The 9,736-nt window shown below is 48.6% G+C and overlaps 1 protein-coding gene across 1 annotated transcript in view; it reads right to left on the bottom strand.

The window, feature by feature from the left end:
- Positions 1-630: 630 nt before the first annotated feature.
- The window catches only part of tcf7l1b (transcription factor 7 like 1b), a 45,129-nt gene continuing 36,023 nt past the window's right edge, over positions 631-9,736 (bottom strand). Inside the window, exons 5-12 of the mRNA XM_064347414.1 lie at positions 6,769-6,904; positions 6,573-6,675; positions 5,992-6,075; positions 3,309-3,455; positions 2,965-3,124; positions 2,695-2,802; positions 2,415-2,466; positions 631-1,559 (exon numbers count right to left, since the gene is read on the bottom strand). Of these exons, the coding sequence (XP_064203484.1) occupies positions 1,090-1,559; positions 2,415-2,466; positions 2,695-2,802; positions 2,965-3,124; positions 3,309-3,455; positions 5,992-6,075; positions 6,573-6,675; positions 6,769-6,904 (1,260 nt within the window). The 3' untranslated portion in view covers positions 631-1,089. The remainder of the gene's footprint in view (positions 1,560-2,414; positions 2,467-2,694; positions 2,803-2,964; positions 3,125-3,308; positions 3,456-5,991; positions 6,076-6,572; positions 6,676-6,768; positions 6,905-9,736) is intronic.

Genomic DNA, 9,736 nt, shown 5'->3' with positions numbered 1-9,736 from the left:
GTTTCTTTTTTTTTATTCTTTAACTGTATAAGCATGACTAATACTCAGTCTCCTAGTCACTTCATTTATTAAACTGCTCATTTCTGCTCATTGATATGCCTCATCTATTCAGACAACAATAAAGGAAATGTCTTGGTAAAGGTTAAATTGTCTAAAGAACAAAATGCTATTTTATTCATTATTCAATTCTTGGTCTAGTTTGTAGTAAGCTAATGAATGAACAAATTAAAGTTCTCCCAAAAAATAATGTATGAACTTCGTCATTGATGTGTCACCTTCAGCAACCAAAACTTTATTTAATAATGCTACAAAGTCAGTAATGTAACGGACAGCATGATGCTCGAGAAGTTGTATATTAAATGCAAATGAGGCCGCAAATAATGTTAATTCAATCAAACACGTTTATTTTTGATGTTTTGAATGAGCCAAGCTTCGATTGTTGCATCCAAACCTTGACAGTTTTTTTTTTTAAAAAGCTAGTCTTCCACAAACTTGAACAAGCCTGATGACCTTTGACCTCTGCTGTATCGTAAATAAACCAGCTCTCAACAGAACACACGGAGAGCAGGCCAACCAGCTTCAATGTCGCATTTCATATTTAATTTCCCATACACAGACAGAGAACGAGGCTTTTAAGAAACAATTTTAAGGTTTATTTATCATATCTCAAGGGAAGTCTCACACTTAAGATTGAGGAGGGTGGGGGGTAGTTCTTGGGGATAAAGAAGGTTGGCCAGTACTGGAAATAAAATGTCAAACTAACATTAAAAGAGGTATTTAAACTAAAAAGACAGAGGGTTTTTTTGTTTTGTTTTTTAAAAAGAAACCTTTTATACATTTGTTCTTTTATACAAGTAGCACATTGGATAAATGCATTGAGAAAAGAAACCAGTTCTGCAGTAAACTTTACAAAAAAATACATTTTGTTTCATAGAGAGAAGCAAAAAAGAGGTGGTGGTCAAATATTGACCAATAATATTTTTTTTTCCTTTTCATCATTTAAAAAAACTTGATCTAATATCTATAAAAGGTAAAAAGCAATATACAGCATAATAGAAAGAAAAAAAAGAGAGAATTGCTCATTTTTACTTAGTCAGTTGATTTGGTAACCAAGGACAGTGGCTGCGATTGGAACAAAGCATGATGGGAATGCAGAGCTGCCTGATGGAAAGAGGTGGGCGGGGACAGCATGGAAGGGTGCAGGGAGGTGAAGGGGATTGGCCGAGAGAGAATCGGCGCAGACTGGCTGCCCGAGGAGCCAATGGAAAGGGAGATGCTGGGCTGGGAGGAGGCGGAAGATGTGGAGGAGGAGGAAGAGGATCCAGAAGGTTTGCCCGGCAGGGGGAAGTGGTGGTGTGAGCGACCCTCGGGCTTGGTGGTGAGGGACAGGGGCTGGGCCTGCTCCGAGTGGGTGGCGGCAGGCGCGGCCGGGGAGGCCAGGGCGGCCGAGGGCGTGGCCGGGGAGTCCAGCATGCTGCCGTGAGAGGAGGCGGGGCTGTCGCACATCTTCTCGGACGGAAGGTACTGCACGCATTGCTTCTTATTCCGCGAGGAGAAGTCTGGAACGACAAAAGGGGAATTAGAAAAGGTTAACAGCGGTGAAGATGACACCCCTGCACGGGGATGAACGGGAAGGTCAGGGGAAAGCAGTCAAAAAGCACGTCCCACAATTCGTCTAGCGGATGACAAACGAGAAATGAACCAAATAAAATACTGCGTGTCAGTAGAGGAGATGGGGAACACTACTGCACACAGAAACAGAGCTTAAAACAATCTGTAGGCAGATGAATTAAGTCTCGAAATGAACTGTGTAACACAGTAATGGAGATGCAAGTAATACAGATCCTGTTTTAAGGCAGCACACACAGAATCACGAATCTAGGCATTAGCACGGACAAACAGCCACATTCAAAATGATACTCGCAGGCAAAGCCCTATTACACATAAAAAAGCATTCTCAAAAAGACCACTGTGGAGGAAAGTAAAACCAGATGAAATGGCTGTGGAAAAATAAGTGTCATTTTACAATAACCAAAAAAAGACTGTGGCCTGGCGCTGGTGCCAAAATGTCCTCTGTCAGGAACCCAGAACGGCAGACATACCTGCCACTGTTAACACTGAACCTCATACGCTGCTTGTCAGAAGTGCAGAGGAGTGGTGGGGTTAGTAAGGCGGGAAAAAGTTAAGCAAGAGAGACAGAGATTTAGAAGAGGTACATAAGGAAAACAATTGAGAAAACATTTTCTGTACATTAGTACATTAATCTGGTCGTTGAATCCTTCCATGCTCAGTTTCCTGTATCCGAATCCTGAATTAATTGCAGCTGTAAATCCCTGTCTGATGTCTGACTTCTCTCAGAAGGGGATTGGCTGTGTATCTTCAGTGTAAGGGCAGAAAGAAAATGGCCGCCTTACCTTCTGGCGTGGAATCAGTCTTATTGTCCCTCTTCCTCTTTTTCCTCTTTCCCTGTACACATCAAATGAGAACAGACAGGGATGAGTCACACTACACTAAGACCACTATCATAGTGAAACCAAAGGAACATGACGGTTCCAGGCTCTAGTTACTGAGGAGATATCACACGTGGTTTACAACGACACGTTTCAGATGGGTGCACTCGAGCTATCTGTGCTCTGGGTGGCTTAAGCAAAGCAGGACGTGTCTGTGCGATGGCCTACTGGACGTGTCACTTACGTAGTTATCTCGTGCCGACCAGCCGGGGTATAGCTGGGAATGCAGCTGCCTCTCCTTCCTTGCCAGCTCGTAGTACTTGGCCTGCTCCTCGCGCGATAGCGAGTGCCACTGTCAACACAAACGGCATCAGAGAATGTCACAGTTCACCGGGAATGCACAGCGTCATGAACAAACACAGGCACGCACAGGCACGCACACAGACCGACAGTCACAGAGAGACGGACACACACAGTCGCTTTCTCTCACGCCACCCTGGTGCTGTGTACTCACCCTCCTGCCCAGGATCTGGTTGATGGCGGCACTCTCCTTCAGGGTGCACTCAGCCACCACCTTGGCCCGCATCTCCTTCATGTACAGCATGAAGGCGTTCAGTGGCTTCTTGATGTGGGGCCTCTTGTCTTCCTCCTTCTTGGCCGGTCCTGGGGACTTCCTGTGGAAAAAACAGAAGACTTTGGGGTCAGGAAATGCCACAAAGGCCCCTTGTTGACAGTACCCTACTGATTCAGACCAACTTCATTTTATCTGAAGGTACTGACTGAAGAGAGCTGGTCACTGCGGGTCCTGTCCAAGGGCAAAGTGGCGGAGCGAAGCGGGGGGGCTGATGGGATACTCACGAGTGCACGATGGAGCCGCCGCCGCCGTCGTTGTTGGGCTCCTGCTTGATGGCAGGCGAGACGATGGCAGGGTGAGGGATGCCGGTCTGGTGCAGCCCGTGGGGGTGGTGGGGCACCATGTGTGGCGAAAACCGGCTGGACACCAGGCTAAAGCACAAACGTTTCACTGTTAGATATCCGCTCAGAGCCTCTTGTTCTCTTCTTTTGCTCTTTTGTATTAAATAAAAACTGTCACTTGAAAATGTCCATTGGATTTCCCACTCCCTCTACAACAGGGGTGTCTAATCCAACCTTACCTTAAAAGGGCTGATGTGGGTGCAGGTTTTTGTTTAGAAACACAGAGTCCGGTGTCTTATTGCTGGGCTAAAACAAAAACCTGCACCCACGACTGGGCAACCCTGGTCTAGAAACAAATTAAACACGAAAAATAGTGTTCAGTTCTAAAGAGGACTGGATCCATTAAAATTTTGTTCAAATAATGATTTCCAAGGGCCTTTTTTTCGCAACCCATAAGAAAATGACGAATCGTGTTGTTGCCATGGTAATGGGGACCTGACAATTGAGCCCGGTACTCTCGCCCCCCGCTTCGAGCCGCAGAGCATTTCACACAGCCCCCAGCATGAAGGAAACCTGACGATGCAAATTTTCCCTTTCTCCAAGGTCTAGTACAATGGAGCACAGTCACTTAATGGGGAAAAAATGCAAAGTTCCTTGCTTCTCCACAATCCATATTTCCATGCAAGAATCCAACTTTTCCTTCGCTGGTTTAATATCAAATAAAAAAAAAACCTGCCTGCCATGATGGGTGAGATAAAACAGTGCCATGAAACAGAATAGCAAATGAAGGTGCGTTTCTGTTGGTCGTAAGCACGCTGGGGCCTCTGACTCCCCAGAAACATTCCTCTGGAGGGGGTGCTGGGTGCCTCATCAGGTTAAGGCACCCTTCTCCTGTGTGGACGGGACCCATGGTCAAGTATCAAAAACAGACCATGTCACTGCCAACTGTGGCTGGCAGCCTCGTGGGGTGACGCTCATGATCGGGTATTCCAAATTGGGCAGAAAAAAGGGTAAAACCCTTACTTACTTGTACCCTCATTTTCTCATAAGCATGTGGCATTTCATCAATAGTTCTGATGCACATAACTATTCTAGATCCGAGAACAGGGGAAGGGATGGAGTTGTGGTATCCACCCCTCCTTTATAAATTCTCAGCACACGATTGTAGTCCTTTTCCTCCGCTTATATTAATTCTTGAGTCAAAGGCAGGAAAACGACAGATTTCTCATTAAAATGGAAACAGCTGCGTCCATAAAGAGTCTCGCGCAGAATGGGAACAAGAACCAACAACAACAGCAAAAAAAAAAAAAAAAAAAAGCAAAAGAAAAAAAAAAAAAAAGAACCCCAAATATAATCACTCTTGCAACTGATTTTTCAAGAGGGAAAGAAACATGCAAAGAGGTGCAATTATGATCAATTAGAGCTTTTAAAATGATTTGTTTTGAAGCCGGCAATGGGCTGACAAGGCAGTTCTCGCTCCGCTGGGAGACGAGAGGCAGCTCTCTCTTTTCCTCCCGAGTTTAAAAAGGGAGAAAAGAGTCCCTTCTCCCCCACCCCCCCCTCCCCACCCCCATCAATTCCCCTTTCCTTCCGACTGTCTTCTTTGAACACAATGGAATTAATATTGGTGAAGCGTGAGCAGGAACTGCGCTGGAACGTGCTGCTAGCGTGCCAGCTTACGCCACGTGGGATAGCAGATCTGAAGACTTCTAAGCGAGGAGCGTTGACACAAAGGGCAGGACGGAAAAAATCCGTGACGCGCTCGCGCGGGGGGGGGGGTTGTAGTCGCGGGAACGCAGAGACGAGCCGCGCGGGCTACGCTACGGCGCCCGTCGAGCGGATAAACGCCCGCGCCGGGCTACGCGAAGGCCGCCGTTAATATTTCATCTCGCGCACGCAACCGGAAGGCTCGGTACAAACTTTCAAACCGTAGCGTTTCTCCATTTTCGAGAGCGGCGCAGGAAGCTCAATTAGATCGGAGGAAGGTGTCGGTTTTAGGTGAGGTTTCGATTCCTCCCGATCGATGGCGAAGGCTTTCTTCTCCGTGCGTGGAGCGGAGCGGCTCAGCATCCTGGCTCAAGCGCAGATCAGAGACTTTCACATCTTTAATCCAACACGGTTTCATTTACTCAAAGAGGGAATAGCGAGAGGTTTTCAGGGTTACCCCTGGATGTGCGAAGCCACTTTAGAATGCTGATGGTCTCTCTCTCCATTCTCTTCGGAGAGCAAAGAGACCTTCTTTGTATTCATGCCAAAATCTGTTCTCTTGCTGAACATGCTCATGGTTAGAAGTCCTATTAAACTCAGAATGTTTGAAGTTCCCCCCCACCACCCCACCAAAAATACAGCTCCAAATATACTACGGCAACACTGAAGAAGGCTTACAACGGTCGTTGCAGATTCACGTACTTGTGCACATTTTGTTTAAGGGTCATCTAAACAAGAGCTGGGACGTAATGTGACAAATCAGCTCACACCAAACAAAGTACTTGTGGAAGTCCACAACCGTGGAAAAATGCCAGGCACTCGGACAACCAGAAGAGGCACCACACACAAGAAGTTTTTTAAGTGAGACTGAACCGACCCAACTGACAAACGGGAGAGAAGCAGGGGGGGAGACACTCACCTGGACATGGACGCATTCATGGCGAGCGCAGGATAGGGGTGGCGGAACCCCCCCGGAGGGATGGAGTACATGTGCTGGCCCTGCCTGGGAGCGAGGAGGCAGCAGTGAGAAGCGTATCGCAAACACATTAGACGCGCAACGCGCCGACGCTGATCGACCTCTCGTCAACCGCACTCTCGCGCCTGCAGAACAGCGCCGTCGCAATCGATTTTCAGCGCCGTGGCAAAACACATAACGCTCATTTTCTTGGATAATAATTCTTTTTTTCGTCCCACCCCCCCCTCCCAACAGCCTCCAAGTAAGCTTCCTGAACTGTGTAGTATGTATTTCTGAGTAGTACATACTTCATGGGTTTACGTGACAATAAAAAATAATAATAAACAGACATATGGACCGAGGTACCTTCACATACCAGTTAAAATTAGTCGACTATTGATTCAAATCCATTTTCAATCACTTTAACGCACACAAAATATGTACTAATAGAAACACACACATACGCGCATGTGCTCACGCACACACACAAACACACATGCATGTACGCACAGGGGGGAGAGGGAAAAAAAAAAAAAAAGACTTACTGTGGAACCAGCCAGCCCAAGGGGTGTGGGATCTGCCCGACGGCGCCTGGAGAGAGGGGGTAGTACGGCGACAGCTCCGAGGGGTGGGGCGTCCGCGGGATGCCTGCAGGGGGCAGAGGGGCGGCGGTCAGACTCTCAGCGACACGGGGGGATTGGCTGACGGGCGGTGGAGTGCTGGGAAGGGGGGGGCGTGTACCTGTCTTTGGGTCGAGGATCTCCGGGGACAGGTGCGAAGGGGGGGTCCCGGGGGAGAAGCGTTCGTTGCTGTAGGTGATGAGGGGGGTCAGCGGATGCACGTGGTGGGCGTGCTGCACAACGGGGACCTTGTTGGACTGCAGGAGGGAAGGAGGTGGGAGATTTTAGGATTAAGGGTAAGGATATGACGGAGAAAGATCAAAATTCTACAGCAAAACCAGTACAATTTCACGGCCAGTTCATGGCCATCCATCCCCATTTACTCCCTCGGGAAAAAAAACTCATCCCCCAAAGTATTAGCAAAGCAAAGCAGTACCATTCCTCAATGGAATCTAATGGGTGTGATGGAACAATCCTTTCGAGTGCTGAATGGCAGATGTGCTCGTTTGCCCTTGCTCTGCCTGGAAATAAACACCAGTTGCACAGTTGGCAGAGGTGGCCGAGAGCAAACAGGTCTGCCGACACGCCCAGAGCCCCGGCGAGGCTGCCAAAGAGCCCTGCAGGCTTGGCCGAGCCAGACGTCGGCACCTCTGCCTCGGCACTTCCACCGGTAGAGCCTTAATGGAGGCACGGCCCGGGCCTTGGACTAGCCACGGCCGCCGCTATCTCTGGTAAACAACATACGGCCGTGCGTGTGACGGGCCTTATGATGCAATCTGGACAGCCACCAATGAACTTCCCAAAAAAAAAACGGGAAAAGAAAAAAAAAAAACAGCAACCCTGCCAAGACTATTACTGCCCATTGCTCGAGGAGAGAACTGTTTGTTCAGCCCAAAGGACAAAACAACTGCGCCTCAGAGCCAGGAATCGCAGCTTTGAGAAAACACCCCCAAACAAAACACAGGACCACTTCGACCAATCTACCAACAACTGTTCCGTTCCACTAGAGCACTATCATCAACTATGCATTACTACCTCAGTACCATCTCACACGAAAGGGGGCCAAAGGTCCAGTCCTACAGGAGGAAATCAATCAACTGGTCTGTGTTTTTGAACATGCCACAGGTTGTCACACAGCACCACACACAGATTTTCCATAAGAAAATTAAAAAATTTAAAAACAAACTGAAAAAAAAAACAAAACAAAACAGAAAACTATTAAACTATGCCAATCTGGGAAAGCGATTTCGCTAACTAGCGGGGGAAAGAGGGAACCGCAGCTGGGGCACACCTGCCTGGCACCAGAGGGGTTAAAGCTGCCCTGTTTTCCTGAAGCCGCCGCATTGTTATTCCAGCTATTTTAACGGTGGCGGGGAGTGCCAGGAGTGCGCCTTCGCCCAAAAAACCGGGGCTCAAGTGCCGCTCGCAGACCTGCCCGGGCTGATGATGATAGCAATAATAACCAGCGTCTCTGCTTTCATTAGGCTGCGTCCAGCGCCGCGCTTATTTCCCCTGGCAGTCCCGCTGAATGGGCCGCTTGTTGGACCGGCCTGTCACATGGGAGGGCCGGGGGAGAATGGAGTCTTGTTCCTTGAGTCTAACCCCCCCCCCCCCCCAACCCCCGCCCCTCACCACCCCACCCCCAGCCCAACTCCTTCCCAGGCAAGCGCGTTCGACCTCTCCTCCTCTCCTCTAACCACGGCGTTTTCTGCGAAGGAACAAGGTTTGTATTGAGCGGTCCTGGGCACCCGGTCCATGCTGCCCAAATTGTTCCAAATCTCTCGCGTGCTTCTACCCGACACACAACTGCAGCCCCATTTCTCCCCTTTTCGATGCCATGCAAACTTTATTTCGCTCTAATGTTTGCATTCAATCATTAAATAGTAACTGTAATAATAACGGGGCTCAGCAAGAGGGAAGGACACGGAAAGAGCCGGAGAAATTGTTCCTACAAAGACCCTACTGCAGGGGGGGGGGGAAAGAAAAAAAACCCCGCCGGTTTCCTGTGGGGGTTAAAACATTAGGGGTTTTGTGCCACAAGGTTCAGCGCTTCAACCCCGGCCGTGCGAAGGTAGAAAATATTCACTGCATTATAGATACTGCAGCGCGCCCCTGTTTCCAGACCCTCAGACCTGGATGCCAAGACATTTTGGGCAGCACTTCAGTGAGAATTGGAAATTGAAGTTGTCAATAATTAATAACCCTGGAATACACTGCTCGCGTGTTAACACCGAACTGATGCTGGGGATTGATAACAAATTTTGGCACGCCGCGCTGAAGAATTTCAACCAGCTTTTGAAAAAATAAAAAATAAAAAAATAGGGAAAAAAGCTACATTTCGTGCAAGTCAAACAATGCCCCCGAACAGCAAGTCAATTTGCTGTAGAACAAACACAAGAATATTTCAACACTACTTACCACTTCTGTGTTTTCAAATGCTTAAAAATACCTTCAAATATTTAAAAAAAACATCCTTACAGCCTACATTTGTTGGTCCTCCTTGTTTACAGAGGGGAAGAGAGCACAGAAAGAGAGGGAGGGAGAGAGAGAGAGACCGTGATAACTCACACTCTTTTTTTGACTGGTCACCTCATCTGGCCGTACAGACCACTGGAGCGTGAACAAACAATGTGGTGAGCAGCATTCCTCCCGGCTCAGCCAATCGCGGGGCCGGCGGCCCGGCTGGCAGGACGCAGGGCAGAGTCAACACGGCCCGTTTAGCTAAGCCTGCGAGCTCACACTCGCACCCGACCGGCGGACCGAGCCTGCCAGCCCGGCCCCGCTGCTGGGGGCCAGACGGACGGGCCGCTGGGGGCCAGAGAGCAGTACCTGTTGCTGTGCGGGAGCTAAGCGAGCCGCGTTGGGGACGGAGATTTCGGAGATAGCGGGCGCCCTTTAGCCCTGATCCCATGGCTCTGGCATTACTGACAATGTGGGGACTGAGGTTCTGAAGTCAGGTTGCAACTTCCATCCTGACTATTGGGGCAAGATATGGAAACAACTAAAAAAAATACTCATTACCAAAAGAAAGCTGGCGTGCAGTAAAGACTTTTCAGTGAAATCAATCATGCATCATCTGACGTAAATGT

Source organism: Anguilla rostrata, chromosome 8, assembly GCF_018555375.3.
Source record: "Anguilla rostrata isolate EN2019 chromosome 8, ASM1855537v3, whole genome shotgun sequence".
NCBI classification, from domain to species: Eukaryota; Metazoa; Chordata; class Actinopteri; order Anguilliformes; family Anguillidae; genus Anguilla; species Anguilla rostrata.
The sequence above is the reverse complement of the archived record's forward strand: the minus strand, read 5'-3'. Positions and strand labels throughout refer to the sequence as shown.